Source organism: Oncorhynchus nerka, linkage group LG10, assembly GCF_034236695.1.
Source record: "Oncorhynchus nerka isolate Pitt River linkage group LG10, Oner_Uvic_2.0, whole genome shotgun sequence".
Classification (NCBI taxonomy): Eukaryota; Metazoa; Chordata; class Actinopteri; order Salmoniformes; family Salmonidae; genus Oncorhynchus; species Oncorhynchus nerka.
The window spans coordinates 11,155,772-11,180,007 of record NC_088405.1 but is presented as its reverse complement, the minus strand read 5'-3'; the positions used below and the strand labels follow the sequence as shown (position 1 = coordinate 11,180,007).

The window sequence follows — 24,236 nt, the reverse complement described above, 5'->3', positions numbered from 1 at the left end:
TGTAGTCACCTCTACCCCCTACCTCTACCACTCTGTAGTCACCTCTACTACTCTGTAGTCACCTCTACCACTCTGTAGTCACCTCTACCACTCTGTAGTCACCTCTACCCCCTACCTCTACCACTCTGTAGTCACCTCTACCACTCTGTAGTCACCTCTACCCCCTACCTCTACCACTCTGTAGTCACCTCTACCCCCTACCTCTACCACTCTGTAGTCACCTCTACTACTCTGTAGTCACCTCTACCACTCTGTAGTCACCTCTACAACTCTGTAGTCACCTCTACCACTCTGTAGTCACCTCTACAACTCTGTAGTCACCTCTACCACTCTGTAGTCATCTCTACCCCCTACCTCTACCACTCTGTAGTCACCTCTACCACTCTGTAGTCACCTCTACAACTCTGTAGTCACCTCTACCACTCTGTAGTCACCTCTACAACTCTGTAGTCACCTCTACCACTCTGTAGTCACCTCTACAACTCTGTAGTCACCTCTACCACTCTGTAGTCACCTCTACCACTCTGTAGTCACCTCTACAACTCTGTAGCCACCTCTACCACTCTGTAGTCACCTCTACCACTCTGTAGTCACCTCTACCACTGTAGTCACCTCTACCACTCTGTAGTCACCTCTACCACTCTGTAGTCACCTCTACCCCCTACCTCTACTACTCTGTAGTCACCTCTACCACTCTGTAGTCACTCTACCCCCTACCTCTACCACTCTGTAGTCACCTCTACAACTCTGTAGTCACCTCTACAACTCTGTAGTCACCTCTACCCCCTACCTCTACTACTCTGTAATCAACTCTACCACTCTGTAGTCACCTCTACCACTCTGTAGTCACCTCTACTACTCTGTAATCACCTCTACCACTCTGTAGTCACCTCTACAACTCTGTAGTCACCTCTACCACTCTGTAGTCACCTCTACCCCCTACCTCTACAACTCTGTAGTCACCTCTACCACTCTGTAGTCACCTCTACCACTCTGTAGTCACCTCTACCACTCTGCAGTCATCTCTACCACTCTGTAGTCACCTCTACCACTCTGTAGTCAGCTCTACCACTCTGTAGTCACCTCTACCACTCTGTAGTCACCTCTACACCTCCACCACTCTGTAGTCACCTCTACACCTCTACCACTCTGTAGTCACCTCTACCACTCTGTAGTCATCTCTACCACTCTGTAGTCATCTCTACCACTCTGTAGTCACCTCTACACCTCTACCACTCTGTAGTCACCTCTACACCTCTACCACTCTGTAGTCACCTCTACCACTCTGTAGTCACCTCTACCACTCTGTAGTCAGCTCTACCACTCTGTAGTCACCTCTACCTCTCTGTAGTCACCTCTACCACTCTGTAGTCACCTCTACCACTCTGTAGTCACCTCTACCCCCTACCTCTACCACTCTGTAGTCACCTCTACCACTCTGTAGTCACCTCTACCCCTACCTCTACCACTCTGTAGTCACCTCCCCCCACCTCTACAACTCTGTAGTCACCTCTACCACTCTGTAGTCACCTCTACCACGCTGTAGTCACCTCTACCACTCTGTAGTCATCTCTACCACTCTGTAGTCACCTCTACCACTCTGTAGTCACCTCTACCACTCTGTAGTCACCTCTACCACTCTGTAGTCACCTCACTCTGTAGTCACCTCTACCCCTGTAGTCACCTCTACCACTCTGTAGTCACCTCTACCCCCTACCTCTACCACTCTGTAGTCACCTCTACCACTCTGTAGTCACCTCTACAACTCCACCTCTACCACTCTGTAGTCACCTCTACACTCTGTAGTCACCTCTACCACTCTGTAGTCACCTCTACTGTAGTCACTCTGTAGTCACCTCTACCACTCTGTAGTCACCTCTACCACTCTCACCTCTACCACTCTGTAGTCACCTCTACCACTCTGTAGTCACCTCTACCACTCTGTAGTCACCTCTACCACTCTGTAGTCACCTCTACCCCCTACCACTCTGTAGTCACCTCTACCACTCTGTAGTCACCTCTACCCCCTACCTCTACCACTCTGTAGTCACCTCTACAACTCTGTAGTCACCTCTACAACTCTGTAGTCACCTCTACCCCCTACCTCTACTACTCTGTAATCAACTCTACCACTCTGTAGTCACCTCTACCACTCTGTAGTCACCTCTACTACTCTGTAATCACCTCTACCACTCTGTAGTCACCTCTACAACTCTGTAGTCACCTCTACCACTCTGTAGTCACCTCTACCCCCTACCTCTACAACTCTGTAGTCACCTCTACCACTCTGTAGTCACCTCTACCACTCTGTAGTCACCTCTACCACTCTGCAGTCATCTCTACCACTCTGTAGTCACCTCTACCACTCTGTAGTCAGCTCTACCACTCTGTAGTCACCTCTACCACTCTGTAGTCACCTCTACACCTCCACCACTCTGTAGTCACCTCTACACCTCTACCACTCTGTAGTCACCTCTACCACTCTGTAGTCATCTCTACCACTCTGTAGTCATCTCTACACCTCTACCACTCTGTAGTCACCTCTACACCTCTACCACTCTGTAGTCACCTCTACCACTCTGTAGTCACCTCTACCACTCTGTAGTCAGCTCTACCACTCTGTAGTCACCTCTACCTCTCTGTAGTCACCTCTACCACTCTGTAGTCACCTCTACCACTCTGTAGTCACCTCTACCCCCTACCTCTACCACTCTGTAGTCAGCTCTACCACTCTGTAGTCACCTCTACCCCCTACCTCTACCACTCTGTAGTCACCTCTACCCCCCACCTCTACAACTCTGTAGTCACCTCTACCACTCTGTAGTCACCTCTACCACGCTGTAGTCACCTCTACCACTCTGTAGTCATCTCTACCACTCTGTAGTCACCTCTATCCCCTACCTCTACCACTCTGTAGTCACCTCTACCACTCTGTAGTCACCTCTATCCCCCACCTCTACCACTCTGTAGTCACCTCTATCCCCTACCTCTACCACTCTGTAGTCACCTCTACCACTCTGTAGTCACCTCTATCCCCCACCTCTACCACTCTGTAGTCACCTCTACCACTCTGTAGTCACCTCTACCACTCTGTAGTCACCTCTACCCCCTACCTCTACCACTCTGTAGTCACCTCTATCCCCCACCTCTACCACTCTGTAGTCACCTCTACCACTCTGTAGTCACCTCTACCACTCTGTAGTCATCTCTACCCCCTACCTCTACCACTCTGTAGTCACCTCTACCACTCTGTAGTCACCTCTACCCCCTACCTCTACCACTCTGTAGTCACCTCTACCACCCTGTAGTCATCTCTACCACTCTGTAGTCAGCTCTACCCCCCACCTCTACCACTCTGTAGTCATCTCTACCACTCTGTAGTCATCTCTACCCCCTACCTCTACTACTCTGTAGTCACCTCTACCACTCTGTAGTCACCTCTACCACTCTGTAGTCACCTCTACCACTCTGTAGTCACCTCTACCACTCTGTAGTCACCTCTATCCCCCACCACTAGTTCCTTTTTCATTGTGTATTTAAAAATAGTGTTGTGGTCTTTTCCTTAAAACTGGAGATGAAATGGAAGTGTCCAGTGGTGCCAACAGCAGGAGCATAAATCAAGTTACAACCCCCATGATCCTTCACTCCTAAAGCTCAGCATAGGTCACAGGGGCAGTTAACAAGGGTTTAGGCTGAGCTGAGTAAGGGTGGGGTGTGTGTGTGTGTGTGTGTGTGTGTGTGTGTGTGTGTGTGTGTGTGTGTGTGTGTGTGTGTGTGTGTGTGTGTGTGTGTGTGTGTGTGTGAGAGTGGGAGCAGAGTGACCATGTGCTTTATGGGGGCCGCAGGGTGAGTGGGTGTACTGTCAGGGTTAGTGTTAGGATGTACTGTCTGTACTGTCAGGGTTAGGATGTACTGTCAGGGTTAGGGTGTACTGTCAGGGTTGTGTAGGATGTCACTGTTAGGGTTAGGATGTACCAGGATGTACTGAGTGGGATGTACTGTCAGGGTTAGGATGTACTGTCAGGGTTCTACTGTCAGGGTTAGGGTTAGGATGTACTGTCAGGTTAGGGTTAGGATGTACTGTCAGGGTTAGGTTAGGGTTAGGATGTACTGTCAGGGGTTAGGATGTACTGTCAGGATGTACTTAGGTTCTACTGTCTGTCAGGGTTAGGATGTACTGTCAGGGTTAGGGTACTGTAGGATGTACTGTCAGGGGGTTAGGATGTACTGTCAGGGTTAGGATGTACTGTCAGGGTTAGGGTTAGGATGTACTGTCAGGGTTAGGATTAGTCAGGATGTACTGTCAGGGTTAGGATGTACTGTCAGGGTTAGGTGTTAGGATGTACTGTCAGGGTTAGTCAGGGTTAGGATGTACTGTCAGGGTTAGTTAGGATGTACTGTCAGGGTTAGGATGTACTGTCAGGGTTAGGGTTAGGGTTAGGATGTACTGTCAGGGTTAGGATGTACTGTCAGGGTTAGGGGATAGGATGTACTGTCAGGGGGTTAGGATGTACTGTCAGGGTTAGGATGTACTGTCAGGGGTAGGATGTACTGTCAGGGTTAGGATGTACTGTCAGGGTTAGGATGTAGGACTGTCAGGGTTAGTGTTAGGATGTACTGTCAGGGTTAGTGTTGTACAGGGTTAACACAGGGTTAGTGTTAGGATGTACTGTCAGGGTTAGGATGTACTGTCAGGGTTAGGATGTACTGTCAGGGTTAGGATGACTGTCAGTGTTAGGATGTACTGTCAGGGTTAGGATGTACTGTCAGGGTTAGTGTTAGGATGTACTGTCAGGGTTAGGATGTACTGTCAGTGTTAGGATGTACTGTCAGTGTTAGGATGTACTGTCAGGGTTAGTGTTAGGATGTACTGTCAGGGTTAGTCACCTCTAGGATGTACTGTCAGGGTTAGTGTTAGGATGTACTGTCAGGTTAGGGTTCAGTGTTAGGATGGGTTAGGATGTACTGTCAGGGTTAGGATGTACTGTCAGGGGGATGTACTGTCAGGGTTAGGGTTAGGATGTACTGTCAGGGTTAGGATGTACTGTGTCAGGGTTTAGGGTTAGTCAGGTTAGGGATGTACTGTCAGGGTTAGGATGTACTTAGGATGTATTGTCAGGTTAGGATACTGTCAGGGTTAGGATACTGTCTGTCAGGGTTAGGATGATGTACTGTCAGGGTTATGGGGGTACTGTGTTAGGATGTACTGTCAGGGTTAGGTTAGGGTTAGGATGTACTGTAGGGGTTAGGATGTACTGTCAGGGGTAGGATGTACTGTCAGGGTTAGGATGTACTGTCAGGGTTAGGATGTACTTCAGGTTAGGATGTACTGTCAGGGGGTTAGGATGTACTGTCAGGTTAGGATGTACTGTCAGGGGGTTAGGATGTACTGTCAGGGTTAGGATGTACTGTCAGGGGTTAGGATGTACTGTCAGGGTTAGGATAGGATGTACTGTCAGGGTTAGGATGTACTGTCAGGGTTAGGATGTACTGTCAGGGTTAGGATGTACTGTCAGGGTTAGGTGTTAGGATGTACTGTCAGGGTTAGGTTAGGATGTACTGTCAGGGTTAGGGTTAGTGTTAGGATGTACTGTCAGGGTTAGGATGTACTGTCAGGTTGGGGTTCAGGGTTAGGATGTACTGTCAGGGGGTTAGGATGTACTGTCAGGGTTAGGGTTAGGATGTACTGTCAGGGTTAGGATGTCAGGGTGTTAGGATGTACTGTCAGGGTTAGGATGTACTGTCAGGGTTAGGATGTACTGTCAGGGTTAGTGGATGTACTGTCAGGTGTTAGGATGTACTGTCAGGGTTAGTGTTAGGATGTACTGTCAGGGTTAGGATGTACTGTCAGGGGTTAGGATGTACTGTCAGGGTTAGTGTTAGGATGTACTGTCAGGATGTACTGTCAGGGTTAGGGTTAGGGATGTACTGTCAGGTTAGGATGTTAGGATGTACTGTCAGGGTTAGGGTTAGGATGTACTGTCAGGGTTAGGATGTACTGTCAGGGTTAGGTTAGGGTTAGGATGTACTGATGTACTGTCAGGGTTAGGATGTACTGTCAGGGGGTTACTGGTTAGGATGTACTGTCAGGGTTAGGATGTACTGTCAGGGTTCAGGGTTAGGGTTAGTGTTAGGATGTACTGTCAGGGTTACTGTCAGGGTTAGGATGTACTGTCAGGGGGTTAGGATGTACTGTCAGGGTTAGGGTAGGGTTAGGATGTACTGTCAGGGGGTTAGGTTAGGATGTACTGTCAGGGTTAGTGTTAGGATGTACTGTCAGGGGGTTAGGATGTACTGTCAGGGGGTTAGGATGTACTGTCAGGGTTAGGATGTCAGGGTTAGGATGTACTGTCAGGGTTAGGATGTACTGTCAGGGTGTACTACTGTCAGGGTTAGGTGTTCAGGTTAGGGTTAGGATGTACTGTCAGGGTTAGGATGTACTGTCTGTACTGTCACTGGGTTAGGGTTAGGATGTACTGTCAGGGGGTTAGGATGATCAGGGTTAGGATGTACTGTCAGGGTTAGGATGTACTGTCAGGGTTAGTGTTAGGTCTGTCAGGGTTAGGATGTACTGTCAGGGTTAGGATGTACTGTCAGGGTTAGTGTTAGGATGTACTGTCAGGGTTTAGGGTTAGTGTTAGGATGTACTGTACTAACACAGGGGTTAGGATGTACTGTCAGGGTTAGGATGTACTGTCAGGGTTAGGATGTACTTCAGGGTTAGGATGTACTGTCAGGGTTAGGTGTTAGGATGTACTGTCAGTCAGTGTTAGGGTTAGGATGTACTGTCAGTGTTAGGGGTTAGGATGTACTGTTAGGATGTACTGTCAGGGTTAGGATGTACTGTCAGGGTTAGTGTTAGGATGTACTGTCACTGTCAGGGTTAGGGGGTTAGGATGTACTGTCAGGGTTAGGGTTAGGATGTACTGTCAGGGTTAGGATGTACTGTCAGGGTTAGTGTTAGGATGTACTGTCAGGGTTAGGATGTACTGTCAGTGGGTTACTGTCAGGGTTAGGATGTACTGTCAGGGTTTGGTTAGGATGTACTGTCAGGGTTAGGGTTAGGATGATTACTGTCAGGGTTAGGGGTTAGGGTTAGGGTTAGGATGTACTGTCAGGGTTAGGATGTACTGTCAGGGTTAGGGTTAGGGTCAGGGTTAGGATGTACTGTCAGGGTTAGGATGTACTGTCAGGGTTAGGATGTACTGTCAGGGTTCAGGGTTAGGTTAGGATGTACTGTCAGGGATGTTACTACTCAGGGTTCAGGGTTAGGATGGTCAGGGTTAGGATGTACTGTCATGGTTAGGATGTACTGTCAGGGTTAGGATGTACTGTACTGTCAGGGTTAGGATGTACTGTCAGGGTTAGTGTTAGGATGTATACTGTCAGGGTTAGTGTTAGGATGTACTGTCAGGGTTAGGATGTACTGTCAGGGTTAGGATGTACTGATGTACTGTCAGGGTTAGGATGTACTGTCAGGGTTAGTGTTAGGGTACTGTCATGTACTGTCAGGGTTAGTGTTAGGATGTACTGTCAGGGTTAGGATGTACTGTCAGGGTTAGGATGGTACTGTCAGGTTAGGGTTAGGATGTACTGTCAGGGTTAGGGTTAGGATGTACTGTCAGGGTTAGGATGTTAGGATGTACTGTCAGGGTTAGTGTTAGGTTACTGTCAGGGTTAGGATGTACAGGGTTAGGATGTCAGGGTTAGGGTTAGGATGTACTAGGATGTACTGTCAGGGTTAGGATGTACTGTCAGGGTTAGGATGTACTGTCAGGGGTAGGATGTACTGTCAGGTTAGGATGTACTGTCAGGGTTAGGATGTACTGTCAGGGTTAGTGTTAGGATGTACTGTCAGGGGTGTTAGGATATACTAACACAGGGTTAGTGTTATGGAGGGTTAGGATGTACTGTCAGGGTTAGGATGTTAGGGATGTTAGGATGTACTGTCAGGGTTAGTGTTAGGATGTACTGTCAGGGTTAGGATGTACTGTTAGGATGTACTGTCAGGGTTAGTGTTAGGATGTACTGTCAGGGTTAGGATGTACTGTCAGGGTTAGGATGTACTGTCAGGGTTTAGTGTTAGGATGTACTGTCAGGGGGTTAGGATGTACTGTCAGGGGTTAGGATGTACTGTCAGGGGGTTAGGATGTTAGGATGTACTGTCAGGGTTAGGGTTAGGATGTACTGTCAGGGTTAGGATGTACTGTCAGTGTTAGGATGTACTGTCAGGGTTAGTGTTAGGATGTACTGTCAGGGTTAGTGTTAGGATATACTCAGGGTTAGTGTTAGGATGTACTGTCAGGGTTAGTGTTAGGATGTACTGTCAGGGTGTTAGGATGTACTGTCAGGTTAGGGGATGTACTGTCAGGGTTAGGATGTACTGTCAGGGTTAGGATGTACTGTCAGGGTTAGTGTTAGGATGTACTGTCAGGGTTGGATGTACTGTCAGGGTTAGGATGTTCAGGGTTAGGATGTACTGTCAGGTTAGGATGTACTGTCAGTGTTAGGATGTACTGTCAGGGTTAGGATGTACTTCAGGGTTAGGGAGGATGTACTGTCAGGGTTAGGATGTACTGTCAGGGATAGGATGTACTGTCAGGGTTAGGATGTACTGTCAGGGTTAGGATGTACTGTCAGGGTTAGGTGTTGTCAGGATGTACTGTCAGGGTTAGGATGTACTGTCAGGATGTACTGTCAGGGTTAGTGTTAGGATGTACTGTCAGGGTTATGTTAGGATATACTCAGGGTTAGTGTTAGGATGTACTGTCAGGGTACTGTCAGGGTTAGGATGTACTGTCAGGGTTACTGTCAGTGTTAGGATGTACTGTCAGGGGGTTAGGATGTACTGTCAGGGTTAGGATGTACTGTCAGGGTTAGGATGTACTGTCAGGGTTAGTGTTAGGATGTACTGTCAGGGTTAGGGTTAGGATGTACTGTCAGGGTTAGGATGTACTGTCAGGGTTAGTGTTAGGATGTACTGTCAGGGTTAGGGTTAGGATGTACTGTCAGGGTTAGGATGTACTGTCAGGGTTAGTGTTAGGATGTACTGTCAGGGTTAGGATGTACTGTCAGGGTTAGGATGTACTGTCAGGGTTAGTGTTAGGATGTACTGTCAGGGTTTGGATGTACTGTCAGGGTTAGTGTTAGGATGTACTGTCAGGGTTAGGATGTACTGTCAGGGTTAGTGTTAGGATGTACTGTCAGGGTTTGGATGTACTGTCAGGGTTAGGGTTAGGATGTACTGTCAGGGTTAGGATGTACTGTCAGGGTTAGTGTTAGGATGTACTGTCAGGGTTTGGATGTACTGTCAGGGTTAGTGTTAGGATATACTGTCAGGGTTAGTGTTAGGATGTACTGTCAGGGTTAGTGTTAGGATATACTGTCAGGGTTAGGGTTAGGATATACTGTCAGGGTTAGTGTTAGGATGTACTGTCAGGGTTAGGATGTATTGTCAGGGTTAGAGTTAGGATGTACTGTTAGGGTTAGGGTGTACTGTCAGGGTTAGCTTTAGGGTGTACTGTCAGGGTTAGTGTTAGGATGTACTATCGGGGTTAGCTTTAGGGTGTACTGTCAGGAATTAAAGCACGTTACTAACTCGTGAGTTGATCTCAGCATTAGACTCCCAAATCGTGAATTGAGTTCAGCATTAGACTCCCAACTCGTGAGTTGATCTCAGCAATAGACTCCCAAATCGTGAATTGAGTTCAGCATTAGACTCCCAACTCGTGAGTTGATCTCAGCAATAGACTCCCAAATCGTGAATTGAGTTCAGCATTAGATGGAACATCTCTTTCAGACAGGAGAGAAATGCATTAACTAAAATTGCTGATATAATCTAAATGCATTAGTGAGGAGAGATGGCTCTGATATAATAAGTCTGATATAATCTGAGGAGAGGCTGATATAATCTGAGGAGAGTCTGATATAATCTGATGAGAGGCTGATATAATCTGAGGAGAGACTGACATAATCTGAGGAGAGGTTGATATAATCTGAGGAGAGACTGACATAATCTGAGGAGAGGCTGATATAATCTGAGGAGAGGCTGATATAATCTGAGGAGAGACTGACATAATCTGAGGAGAGGCTGATATAATCTGAGGAGAGGCTGATATAATCTGAGGAGAGGCTGATATAATCTGAGGAGAGGCTGTCATGGCTAGTTTATATAATTTGAGAGAGGCATATAATTTGAGGAGAGGCTGCCATGGCTAGTTGATATAATCTGAGGAGAGGCTGGCTAGTTGATATAATCTGAGAAGAGGCTGTCATGGCTAGTTGATATAATCTGAGAAGAGGCTGCCAAGGCTAGTTGATATAATCTGAGGAGAGGCTGTCAAGGCTAGTTGATATAATCTGAGAGAGGCTGTCAAGGCTAGTTGATATAATCTGAGAAGAGGCTGTCAAGGCTAGTTGATATAATCTGAGGAGAGGCTGTCAAGGCTAGTTGATATAATCTGAGAGAGAGGCTGTCTGAGAAGAAGGCTAGTTGATATAATCTGAGGAGAGGCTGTCAAGGCTAGTTGATATAATCTGAGAAGAGGCTGAGTTGATATAATCTGAGAAGAGGCTGTCATGGCTAGTTGATATAATCTGAGAAGAGAGGCTGATATAATCAGGAGAGTCAAGGCTAGTTGATATAATCTGAGGAGAGGCTGTCAAGGCTAGTTGATATAATCTGAGGAGAGGCTGTCAAGGCTAGTTGATATAATCTGAGAAGAGAGGCTGATATAATCAAGGCTAGTTGATATAATCTGAGGAGAGGCTGTCAAGGCTAGTTGATATAATCTGAGGAGAGGCTGTCAAGGCTAGTTGATATAATCTGAGAAGAGGCTGTCAAGGCTAGTTGATATAATCTGAGAAGAGGCTGTCATGGCTAGTTGATATAATCTGAGAAGAGGCTGTCAAGGCTAGTTGATATAATCTGAGAAGAGGCTGTCAAGGCTAGTTGATATAATCTGAGGAGAGGCTGTCAAGGCTAGTTGATATAATAATCTGAGAAGAGGCTGTCAAGGCTAGTTGATATAATCTGAGAAGAGGCTGTCAAGGCTAGTTGATATAATCTGAGAAGAGGCTGTCAAGGCTAGTTGATATAATCTGAGAAGAGGCTGTCAAGGCTAGTTGATATAATCTGAGAAGAGGCTGTCAAGGCTAGTTGATATAATCTGAGGAGAGGCTGTCAAGGCTAGTTGATATAATCTGAGAAGAGGCTGTCAAGGCTAGTTGATATAATCTGAGAAGAGGCTGTCAAGGCTAGTTGATATAATCAAGGAGTTGGAGAGGCTGTCAAGGCTAGTTGATATAATCTGAGGAGAGGCTGTCAAGGCTAGTTGATATAATCTGAGGAGAGGCTGTCAAGGCTAGTTGATATAATCTGAGAAGAGGCTGCCAAGGCTAGTTGATATAATCTGAGGAGAGGCTGTCAAGGCTAGTTGATATAATCTGAGGAGAGGCTGTCAAGGCTAGTTGATATAATCTGAGGAGAGGCTGTCAAGGCTAGTTGATATAATCTGAGGAGAGGCTGTCAAGGCTAGTTGATATAATCTGAGGAGAGGCTGTCAAGGCTAGTTGATATAATCTGAGGAGAGGCTGTCAAGGCTAGTTGATATAATCTGAGGAGAAGCTGGTTTTGACAGTGTATTTTTTGTAGCTGTATATCAAACTTTTAAATGTTGATTTTTGCTATTTTTCTTTGTGATGATCGAGACCTGCCTAATTTTGGATCTTTCTTCAAAAGATTATAACCATGTTTCTCTCTTTCTCTACTTCTCCCTCTCTCCTTCCCTTCCCTCTCCTTCTCCCTCTCTCCTTCCCTCCCCTCTCCCTCTCTCCTTCCCTCCCCTCTCCCCCTCTCTCTCTCTCCTTGTGTCCTACAGGTTCATCAATGCCAGAAGGAGAATAGTTCAGCCCATGATCGACCAGTCGAACCGTGCAGGCAAGTCTCCCATAGTTACTGTATTCAAGTCTCGCAGGCGAAAGGCCTCCACAAGCCATGCACCCGGTCCCTCTCCCTTTCCTGGAGCTTCCTCGGCCGGTAAATACTGGACCCCCCCTAAAACAAACAACCAAACCCATCGCGGTGTCAATAAGGAGTGACTGACCACATACTAAAACAAGCCTTTCGACAGTCATCCTAAATAAACGTTCTTTAATTGAATTGAGTTGAATTGAAGCTCAGCACTAATACAGTAACTCTGACATGTTGAGTCCCTAATTTATGCCAATGAACGATTTCATGATGTAAAACTATTAAAACACGATTAAATAATAACAACATGATTGGTTAATAATAATAATACATATTGGGTTAATATTCACGAAGAATGGGTTGTTGTTGTCTGTTGTTGTTTTAAACAACCCTAGCTGTGTCCTCAACAAAGTTTGTCCAAATAAACACACCCCTTCCCCCCCAACATTTTTTTTAAACCAAACCCCCAAACTCCAACCAAACCAAAACACAGAGGCATTGACAAATTTCAGTTTCAGTGTTTTGGGAGGTGACTTTTGTTTGGGTTCCCAGCTCCAGCTACCCCCCTCTCGTTACCCCACAACCCCCCGCGCTTTACCCCCCCCAAACCTCCCCTTCTTGCGGCTGCTGTGAGTGAGTGTTGGGTCCCTGGTGCATGGGCTTGGGTTGGACTGCTGTAAAGTTTATTACCTGTAATAGGGGTCAGAGGTCAGGGTGGCATTAGGAGCTCAGTAGAGTTCAAAGACATTCACTGGGCCTGAGCTCTTGTTTTTGCTTGACTGACCCCCAAACAGCTTGTATCAGAGGTAAGTGGGTTTCTATAGGAGAGCAGGACAAGGGGAGAGAGAACAGGTCGTTCTCCAGTTACCTGTTTATCTCATCTACCATGTGCTGCCTGCTGCCTTTTCTAGCCCTCTGTCTCTGATAAAGCATTGTGGTGAGCTTTGTTTATATTTAAACACATTGATACACGTATTTATATTACACTATTATTACAATATTTTATAGTTATTTAAATATCTTATTTTTCTAGTTTCTTATTTTTCTCTTTTCCTCAATGCTTTTCAGTGATCTTGTTGAAAAGATTCCTTCCGATATGTAGATCCGCTGACCTGAGAAATGTACATTAGTTCACTTTCTATTTTAGTTGAAGTAATACTATTTATAAATGTAGAATCAGCTTCATTAGAACAGATGTGGGCTCTGGTTCTATTATTCAGTGTCATCCTTATAGTGCTACTAGAGGCTGCTGGGTAAAGGATGAAAGACAAGGCAAGGCAGTACCATCCCAGGCCTTATGCACCCAACAGACCAAAAGATGATTTCAGCTAAAGCCACTGAGTCTTAATTAATAGCACTAATTGACCAATGCCCCCCCCGCCCCCACAGTAAGTCAAGGAGCCCCCTACACCCCAGATGGACAACCCATGGGGGGCTTCGTGATGGACGGGCAGCAGCACATGGGAATCAGACCACCTGGTAAGACCCTCCTTCGGCGTGTCTGTCTGTCTGTCTGTCTCTCTCTTTCATCTTTCTTTCTTTCCTTTGTCTGTCTTTTCATTCTGTCTCTGTCTCCCTTCTCTCTCTCTCTCTTCTCTCTCTCTCTCTCTCTCTCCCTCCTCTTCTCTCTCTCTTTCTCTCTCTCTCTCTCCCTCCTCTTCTCTCTCTCTCTCTCTCTCTCTCTCTCTCTCCCTCCCCTCTCTCTCTCTCTCTCTCTCTCTCTCTCTCCCTCCTCTCTCTCTCTCTCTCTCTCTCTCTCTCTCTCTCTTCTCTCCTCTTCTCTCTCTCTCTCTCTCTCTCTCCCCCTTCTCTCTCTCTCTCTCTCTCTCTCTCTCACCCTCCTCTTCTCTCTCTCTCTCTCTCTCTCTCTCTCTCTCTCTCTCTCTCTCTCTCTCTCTCTCTCTCTCCCTCTCTCTCTCTCTCTCTCTCTCTCTCTCTCTCTCTCTCTCTCTCTCTCTCTCACCCTCCTCTTCTCTCTCTCTCTCTCTCTCTCTCTCCCTCCTCTTCTCTCTCTCTCTCTCGTCTGTTCTATGGTTTCGTCTGGTCTGGTCTGCCATACAAATGCCTGCCTTCCCACAAGTCCTTGGTGTAGACAATTCCCAGGGTGTCCTAAAAACACACACACCACCACCTCTTACAGTAGTACAGGTGAAGTTCCTCACATAGCAACTCCTCTGTCTCTCCTTCCTTCTCAGTCTTTCTCTGTCTCACGCCATTGGGCCTAATCACCAAATTCTGCCATTAAGCCTCCATCTCTCTCTCTCTCTCTCTCTCTCTCTCTCTCTCTCTCTCTCTCTCTCTCTCTCTCTCTGTCTCCATCTCTCTGTCTCTCCCCATCTCTCTATCTTTCCCCATATCTCTCCCTCTGTTTCTCCCCATCTCTCTCTCTCTCCCTCTCGCTCTCTCTCTGTTTCTCCCCATCTCCCCCCCTCTCTCTCTCTTTCTCTCTCCATCTCTCTCTCTCTGTCTCTCCCCATCTCTCTCTCTCCATCTCTCTCCCCTGGTCCTCTCTAGCCCTTCCTCCTCTACCTCTTTGGCTCTTTGGCCTCTTCCTGTCACCTATAGAGGAGCTAGACCAAAGGTCTCCTTTCATTTGGGTTGTCCTATAGACAGGTTGGCTGATAACATCAGCACACGCATCGACGTGACCGGCAGCTCGTAGGCATCAGGTTTCAGCTCGTTCTGTCTTGTTCCTGGTACCATGTCACGTTGTGAGGTGTTTTTGACTGATGTCATGGCTAGGTTGGCTGACTGATGTCATGGCTAGGTTGGCTGACTGATGTCATGGCTAGGTTGGCTGACTGATGTCATGGCTAGGTTGGCTGACTGATGTCATGGCTAGGTTGGCTGACTGATGTCATGGTTAGGTTGGCTGACTGATGTCATGGCTAGGTTGGCTGACTGATGTCATGGCTAGGTTGGCTGACTGATGTCATGTCTAGGTTGGCTGACTGATGTCATGGCTAGGTTGGCTGACTGATGTCATGGCTAGGTTGGCTGACTGATGTCATGGCTAGGTTGGCTGACTGATGTCATGGCTAGGTTGGCTGACTAATGTCATGGCTAGGTTGGCTGACTGATGTCATGGCTAGGTTGGCTGACTGATGTCATGGCTAGGTTGGCTGACTGATGTCATGGCTAGGTTGGCTGACTGATGTCATGGTTAGGTTGGCTGACTGATGTCATGTCTAGGTTGGCTGACTGATGTCATGGCTAGGTTGGCTGACTGATGTCATGGCTAGGTTGGCTGACTGATGTCATGGCTAGGTTGGCTGACTGATGTCATGGCTAGGTTGGCTGACTAATGTCATGGTTAGGTTGGCTGACTGATGTCATGGTTAGGTTGGCTGACTGATGTCATGGCTAGGTTGGCTGACTGATGTCATGGCTAGGTTGGCTGACTGATGTCATGGCTAGGTTGGCTGACTGATGTTATGGCTAGGTTGGCTGACTGATGTCATGGCTAGGTTGGCTGACTGATGTCATGGTTAGGTTGGCTGACTGATGTCATGTCTAGGTTGGCTGACTGATGTCATGGCTAGGTTGGCTGACTGATGTTATGGCTAGGTTGGCTGACTGATGTCATGGCTATGCTAATATGGCTTAATGGTAGAGCCTGACCAAAGCTCTCCTTTCATTTGGTCTGTTAATGTCTTTCATAGGAACCCCTGCTTTTCTCTGTCCCATCCTGTACTGGTCAGACTGGGCTTTCCATCTCAACAACCTTGTTGTTCTTGTTCCCCTCTCCAATAGGAGCGATGAGTGGCATGGGGATGAACATGGGCATGGAGGGACAGTGGCACTACATGTAGTCTTTCACCTGTCAATCAATCGCTCGTCATATGGGGAAGTAAGTACAAACACAGTCTTGCCATTTCATTATAGGTGGACATTGGTCGACTTGTTCTGAGGCAATTGTTTTTTTAGTTTTGCCAGATAATGTTCTGTCTCATAGTTGGCTCCATACTTCATCAGGATTGAGATTTCTCCTTCCTGGTTGCCTCTGTCCTTTCCTCCCTCCCATCTCCATCCTCCCTCCCTCCCTACCCTGTTCCTCCCTCGCCAACCCCCCCCCCCCCTCCCTGTCCCTCCTTCCCCCTCCATCCATACACCCCTTCCATCCATCCCTCCCTCCCTTTGTCTGGTGATAGGTCTCTTTGATCTGTGGCATGTCGGTGTTTGTGTTTGTGTGTGTGTGTGTGTGTGTGTGTGTGTGTGTGTGTGTGTGTGTGTGTGTGTGTGTGTGTGTGTGTGTGTGTGTGTGTGTGTGTGTGTGTGTATATGTGTGCGCCTGTCTTCCCCACTCCCACACAACACAGCCATCAATCACATAACTAACCAGCACACACTCATATCGGCAGTGGAAAACAGGGAAAGTGAGAGAGAGAGAGAGAGAGAGAGAGAGAGAGAGAGAGAGAGAGAGAGAGAGAGAGAGAGAAAGAGAGAGAGAGAGGGAGAAATGGAAAGCAAAGGAGGTAGAGAACAAGGGGCAGGGGAGACATGAGGTCAGGGTGCTGGTTGAGGGGGAGATGAGATGAGGTTGGGGTGCTGGTTTGGATGAGGAGATGAGGTTGGGGTGCTGGTTGAGGGGAGATGAGATGAGGTCGGGGTGCTGGTTGAGGAGGAGATGAGGTTGGGGTGCTGGTTGAGGGGGAGATGAGATGATGTTGGGGTGCTGTTTGAGGAGGAGATGAGGTTGGGGTGCTGTTTGAGGAGGAGATGAGGTTGGGGTGCTGGTTGAGGAGGAGATGAGTGCTGATTGGGGAGGAGATGAGATGAGGTTGGGGTGCTGGTTGAGGAGGAGATGAAATGAGGTTGGGGTGCTGGTTGAGGAGGAGAGGAGATGAGATTGGGGTGCTGGTTGAGGAGGACATGTGATGAGGTTGGGATGCTGGTTGAGGGGAGATAAGATGAGGTTGGGGTGCTGGTTGAGGGGGTGATGAGATTGGGGTGCTGGTTGAGGGGGAGATGAGGTTGGGGTGGTGGTTGAGGAGGAGATGAGATGAGGTCGGGGTGCTGGTTGAGGAGGAGATGAGATGAGGTTGGGGTGCTGGTTGAGGAGGAGATGAGATGAGGTCGGTGTGCTGGTTGAGGTGGAGTTGAGATGAGGTCGGTGTGCTGGTTGAGGTGGAGTTGAGATGAGGTCGGGATGCTGGTTGAGGGGATATGAGGTTGGGGTGCTGGTTGAGGTGGAGATGAGAGGAGGTTGGAGTGCTGGTTGAGAGGAGATGAGGTTGGGGTGCTGGTTGAGAGGAGATGAGGTTGGGGTGCTGGTTGAGGGAGAGATGAGGTTGGGGTGCTCGTTGAGGGGAGATGAGATGAGGTTGGCGTGCTGGTTGAGGAGGAGATGAGATGAGGTTGGGGTGCTGGTTGAGGGGAGATGAGTTTGGGGTGCTGGTTGAGAGGAGATGGGGTTGGGGTGCTGGTTGAGGGAGAGATGAGGTTGGGATGCTCGTTGAGAGGAGAGGAGATGAGGTTGGGGTGCTGGTTGAGGGGAGATGAGGTTGGGATGCTGGTTGAGAGGAGATGAGGCTGGGATGCTGGTTGAGAGGAGATGAGGTTGGGGTGCTGGTTGAGAGGAGATGAGGTTGGGGTGCTGGTTGAGAGGAGATGAGGTTGGGTTGCTGGTTGAGGGAGAGATGCGGTTGGGGTGCTGGTTGAGGAGGAGATGAGGTTTTGGATGCTCGTTGAGAGGGAGATGAGATGAGGTTGGGTTGCTGGTTGAGGGAGAGATGCGGTTGGGGTGCTGGTTGAGGAGGAGATGAGGTTTTGGATGCTCGTTGAGAGGGAGATGAGATGAGGTTGGGGTGCTGGTTGAGATGAGATGAGGTTGGGATGCTGGTTGAGGAGGAGATGAGGTTGAAGTGCTGGTTGAGGAGGAGATGAGGTTTTGGATGCTCGTTGAGAGGGAGATGAGGTTGGGGTGCTGGTTGAGATGAGGTTGGGGTGCTGGTTGAGGAGGAGATGAGGTTGAAGTGCTGGTTGAGGAGGAGATGAGGTTTTGGATGCTCGTTGAGAGGGAGATGAGTTTGGGGTGCTGGTTGAGAGGAGATGGGGTTGGGGTGCTGGTTGAGGGAGAGATGAGGTTGGGATGCTCGTTGAGAGGAGAGGAGATGAGGTTGGGGTGCTGGTTGAGGGAGAGATGAGGTTGGGATGCTGGTTGAGAGGAGATGAGGCTGGGATGCTGGTTGAGAGGAGATGAGGTTGGGGTGCTGGTTGAGAGGAGATGAGGTTGGGTTGCTGGTTGAGAGGAGATGAGGTTGGGTTGCTGGTTGAGGGAGAGATGCGGTTGGGGTGCTGGTTGAGGAGGAGATGAGGTTTTGGATGCTCGTTGAGAGGGAGATGAGATGAGGTTGGGGTGCTGGTTGAGATGAGGTTGGGGTGCTGGTTGAGGAGGAGATGAGGTTGAAGTGCTGGTTGAGGAGGAGATGAGGTTTTGGATGCTCGTTGAGAGGGAGATGAGATGAGGTTGGGGTGCTGGTTGAGGAGGAGATGAGGTTGAAGTGCTGGTTGAGGGGAGATGAGGTTGAAGTGCTGGTTGAGGGAGAGACGAGGTTGGGGTGCTGGTTGAGGAGGAGATGAGATGAGGTTGGGGTGCTGGTTGAGGAGGACATGAGATGAGGTTGGGGTGCTGGTTGAGGGGAAGATGAGATGAGGTACTGGTTGAAGGGGGTGGAAAAACGAGGGGGGAAGGAAGGAAACGGAGGAGGCACGTGGGCCGTTACCATAGCAACAGACTGATTGGCAAAATGTAAGCAGTCGGCAGCGGTGTGAGGAAAGAGAGGGAAAGTCATGTCTCCAAAGTGTCATGAATCTGGCTGACTATAAGAGTCACATGAATAAACTAACCAAACCAGCCAGACTACGTTGCTAGTAAGTCCCTGTTACTCACCCCTCTGCTGCCTATTGGTCAGACAGAGATAGACACCCTCATAACCTGGAGTAAACAGTATGCTGGGGATCTAGTTCCTATTGGTCAGACAGAGATAGACACCCTCATAACCTGGAGTAAACAGTATGCTAGGGATCTAGTTCCTATTGGTCAGACAGAGATAGACACCCTCATAACCTGGAGTAAACAGTATGCTAGGGATCTAGTTCCTATTGGTCAGACAGAGATAGACACCCTCATAACCTGGAGTAAACAGTATGCTGGGGATCTAGTTCCTATTGGTCAGACGGAGATAGACACCCTCATAACCTGGAGTAAACAGTATGCTAGGGATCTAGTTCCTATTGGTCAGACAGAGATAGACACCCTCATAACCTGGAGTAAACAGTATGCTAGGGATCTAGTTCCTATTGGTCAGACAGAGATAGACACCCTCATAACCTGGAGTAAACAGTATGCTGGGGATCTAGTTCCTATTGGTCAGACAGAGATAGACACCCTCATAACCTGGAGTAAACAGAGAGGATATACAGGTCATTATAGATACAGAGAGGATATACAGGTCATTATAGATACAGAGAGGATATATACACCCAACGTTGTTTCAGTGTGTGTGTGTGTGTGTGTGTGTGTGTGTGTGTGTGTGTGTGTGTGTGTGTGTGTGTTTGTGTGTGTGTGTGTGTGTGTTCACATAGTGTGTGCATGTTCGTGTGTGTGCACGTGTGTGTATGGTAATAGGATTACGCCTGGCACAGGGAGACAGAGAGAGCGGAAGGAGAGGAGACGAGGAGAGGAGGGAAGATGAGGAGAGGAGAGGAGAGGAGAGGAGAGGAGAGGAGAGGAGAGGAGAGGACGTATGACAGGAGATGGAGGCAAATAGGGAGGGAGGGAGATACATGATGTGTCCCAAAATGCACCCTTTCCCCTATATAGGGCACTACTAATGAACCATGGTCAAAAATAGTGCACTATATAGGGAATAGGGTGCCATTTGGGACAGAAACGCATGCAGCAGAGTGGAGGATGGAGGATGGAGGTTCTCAGCAGGATATGCAGCTTAGCCCGGCCTAATTGACTGGATCCAAATGAAATATGCCATCATGAGCACTGTGACCAATGCAGCTGACTTCTACAGCTGACTAAAATAAAGACCGGTAACCCTGAGTAGAATGAACGCCCGTGGGTAGGTGGGTGGGGAGGTAGGTGGGGAGGTGGGTGGGTGGGGAGGTAGGTGGGTGGGGAGGTGCCACGGTGAACATATTCCCCCGTCTCCTTCTCCCTTGTCATCATTGGCCGCAAGCTAAACAAAGATAGGGCTGTATCTGTATGTTACAGGGGTAAAGGGTTGGTTTGGTTGGTACAGTATCTGTATCTGTATGTTACAGGGTAAAGGGTTGGTTTGGTTGGTACAGTATGTTACAGGGGTAAAGGGTTGGTTTGGTTGGTACAGTGTATGTATGTTACAGGGTAAAGGGTTGGTTTGGTTGGTACAGTATGTTACAGGGGTAAAGGGTTGGTTTGGTTGGTACAGTATCTGTATCTGTATGTTACAGGGGTAAAGGGTTGGTTTGGTTGGTACAGTGTATGTATGTTACAGGGTAAAGGGTTGGTTTGGTTGGTACAGTGTATGTATGTTACAGGGTAAAGGGTTGGTTTGGTTGGTACAGTGTATGTATGTTACAGGGGTAAAGGGTTGGTTTGGTTGGTACAGTATCTGTATCTGTATGTTACAGGGTAAAGGGTTGGTTTGGTTGGTACAGTATCTGTATGTTACAGGGGTAAAAGGTTGGTTTGGTTGGTACAGTATCTGTATCTGTATGTTACAGGGTAAAGGGTTGGTTTGGTTGGTACAGTATGTTACAGGGTAAAGGGTTGGTTTGGTTGGTACAGTATGTTACAGGGTAAAGGGTTGGTTTGGTTGGTACAGTATCTGTATGTTACAGGGTAAAGGGTTAGTTTGGTTGGTACAGTATCTGTATGTTACAGGGGTAAAGGGTTGGTTTGGTTGGTACAGTATCTGTATGTTACAGGGGTAAAGGGTTGGTTTGGTTGGTACAGTATCTGTATGTTACAGGGTAAAGGGTTGGTTTGGTTGGTACAGTATGTTACAGGGTAAAGGGTTGGTTTGGTTGGTACAGTATGTTACAGGGTAAAGGGTTGGTTTGGTTGGTACAGTATGTTACAGGGTAAAGGGTTGGTTTGGTTGGTACAGTATGTTACAGGGTAAAGGGTTGGTTTGGTTGGTACAGTATGTTACAGGGTAAATGGGTTGGTTTGGCTGGTACAGTATCTGTATGTTACAGGGTAAAGGGTTGGTTTGGTTGGTACAGTATCTTTATGTTACAGGGTAAAGGGTTGGTTTGGTTGGTACAGTATGTTACAGGGGTAAAGGGTTGGTTTGGTTGGTACAGTATCTTTATGTTACAGGGGTAAAGGGTTGGTTTGGTTGGTACAGTATCTTTATGTTACAGGGTAAAGGGTTGGTTTGGTTGGTACAGTATATGTATGTTACAGGGTAAAGGGTTGGTTTGGTTGGTACAGTGTATGTATGTTACAGGGTAAAGGGTTGGTTTGGTTGGTACAGTGTATGTATGTTACAGGGTAAAGGGTTGGTTTGGTTGGTACAGTATCAGTATGTTACAGGGGTAAAGGGTTGGTTTGGTTGGTACAGTATCTTTATGTTACAGGGTAAAGGGTTGGTTTGGTTGGTACAGTATCTTTATGTTACAGGGTAAAGGGTTGGTTTGGTTGGTACAGTATATTTATGTTACAGGGGTAAAAGGTTGGTTTGGTTGGTACAGTATCTGTATGTTACAGGGTAAAGGGTTGGTTTGGTTGGTACAGTATGTTACAGGGGAAAAGGGTTGGTTTGGTTGGTACAGTATGTTACAGGGTAAAGGGTTGGTTTGGTTGATACAGTATGTTACAGGGTAAATGGGTTGGTTTGGTTGGTACAGTATGTTACAGGGGTAAAGGGTTGGTTTGGTTGGTACAGTATCTTTATGTTACAGGGGTAAAGGGTTGGTTTGGTTGGTACAGTATCTTTATGTTACAGGGTAAAGGGTTGGTTTGGCTGGTACAGTATCTTTATGTTACAGGGTATAGGGTTGGTTTGGTTGGTACAGTATCTTTATGTTACAGGGTAAAAGGGTTGGTTTGGTTGGTACAGTATATTTATGTTACAGGGTAAAGGGTTGGTTTGGTTGGTACAGTATCTTTATGTTACAGGGGGTAAAAGGTTGGTACAGTGTATGTATGTTACAGGGTAAAGGGTTGGTTTGGTTGGTACAGTGTATGTATGTTACAGGGTAAAGGGTTGGTTTGGTTGGTACAGTGTATGTATGTTACAGGGTAAAGGGTTGGTTTGGTTGGTACAGTGTATGTATGTTACAGGGTAAAGGGTTGGTTTGGTTGGTACAGTATCAGTATGTTACAGGGGTAAAGGGTTGGTTTGGTTGGTACAGTATCTTTATGTTACAGGGTAAAGGGTTGGTTTGGTTGGTACAGTATCTTTATGTTACAGGGTAAAGGGTTGGTTTGGTTGGTACAGTATCTTTATGTTACAGGGGTAAAAGGTTGGTTTGGTTGGTACAGTGTATGTAAGTTACAGGGTAAAGGGTTGGTTTGGTTGGTACAGTATCTTTATGTTACAGGGTAAAGGGTTGGTTTGGTTGGTACAGTATCTTTATGTTACTGTGTAAAGGGTTGGTTTGGTTGGAACAGTATCTTTATGTTACAGGGTAAAGGGTTGGTTTGGCTGGTACAGTATGTTACATGGTAAAGGGTTGGTTTGGTTGGTACAGTATCTTTATGTTACAGGGGTAAAAGGTTGGTTTGGTTGGTACAGTGTATGTATGTTACAGGGTAAAGGGTTGGTTTGGTTGGTACAGTGTATGTATGTTACAGGGTAAAGGGTTGGTTTGGTTGGTACAGTGTATGTATGTTACAGGGTAAAGGGTTGGTTTGGTTGGTACAGTGTATGTATGTTACAGGGTAAAGGGTTGGTTTGGTTGGTACAGTATCAGTATGTTACAGGGGTAAAGGGTTGGTTTGGTTGGTACAGTATCTTTATGTTACAGGGTAAAGGGTTGGTTTGGTTGGTACAGTATCTTTATGTTACAGGGTAAAGGATTTGTTTGGTTGGTACAGTATCTTTATGTTACAGGGGTAAAAGGTTGGTTTGGTTGGTACAGTATCTGTATGTTACAGGGTAAAGGGTTGGTTTGGTTGGTACAGTATGTTACAGGGGAAAAGGGTTGGTTTGGTTGGTACAGTATGTTACAGGGTAAAGGGTTGGTTTGGTTGGTACAGTATGTTACAGGGTAAATGGGTTGGTTTGGCTGGTACAGTATCTGTATGTTACAGGGTAAAGGGTTGGTTTGGTTGGTACAGTATGTTACAGGGGTAAAGGGTTGGTTTGGTTGGTACAGTATCTTTATGTTACAGGGGTAAAGGGTTGGTTTGGTTGGTACAGTATCTTTATGTTACAGGGTAAAGGGTTGGTTTGGCTGGTACAGTATGTTACAGGGTATAGGGTTGGTTTGGTTGGTACAGTATCTTTATGTTACAGGGGTAAAAGGTTGGTTTGGTTGGTACAGTGTATGTATGTTACAGGGTAAAGGGTTGGTTTGGTTGGTACAGTATCTTTATGTTACAGGGGTAAAAGGTTGGTACAGTGTATGTATGTTACAGGGTAAAGGGTTGGTTTGGTTGGTACAGTGTATGTATGTTACAGGGTAAAGGGTTGGTTTGGTTGGTACAGTGTATGTATGTTACAGGGTAAAGGGTTGGTTTGGTTGGTACAGTGTATGTATGTTACAGGGTAAAGGGTTGGTTTGGTTGGTACAGTATCAGTATGTTACAGGGGTAAAGGGTTGGTTTGGTTGGTACAGTATCTTTATGTTACAGGGTAAAGGGTTGGTTTGGTTGGTACAGTATCTTTATGTTACAGGGTAAAGGGTTGGTTTGGTTGGTACAGTATCTTTATGTTACAGGGGTAAAAGGTTGGTTTGGTTGGTACAGTGTATGTAAGTTACAGGGTAAAGGGTTGGTTTGGTTGGTACAGTATCTTTATGTTACAGGGTAAAGGGTTGGTTTGGTTGGTACAGTATCTTTATGTTACTGTGTAAAGGGTTGGTTTGGTTGGTACAATATATTTATGTTACAGGGTAAAGGGTTGGTTTGGTTGGTACAGTATCTTTATGTTACAGGGGTAAAGGGTTGGTTTGGTTGGTACAGTATCTGTATGTTACAGGGTAAAGGGTTGGTTTGGTTGGTACAGTGTATGTATGTTACAGGGTAAAGGGTTGGTTTGGTTGGTACAGTGTATGTATGTTACAGGGTAAAGGGTTGGTTTGGTTGGTACAGTATGTT

At 47.0% G+C, this 24,236-nt stretch overlaps 1 protein-coding gene across 2 annotated transcripts in view; it reads left to right on the top strand.

Annotated features, from left to right (window-relative positions):
* Window positions 1-24,236, top strand: part of LOC115117144 (homeobox protein Meis1) — a 213,816-nt gene that overhangs the window by 178,518 nt on the left and 11,062 nt on the right. For both annotated transcript variants that reach the window (XM_065023006.1, XM_065023005.1), the window contains exons 10-12: window positions 11,880-11,938; window positions 13,361-13,450; window positions 15,725-15,821. In XM_065023006.1, the coding sequence (XP_064879078.1) occupies window positions 11,880-11,938; window positions 13,361-13,450; window positions 15,725-15,783 (208 nt within the window). In that variant the 3' untranslated portion in view covers window positions 15,784-15,821. The remainder of the gene's footprint in view (window positions 1-11,879; window positions 11,939-13,360; window positions 13,451-15,724; window positions 15,822-24,236) is intronic.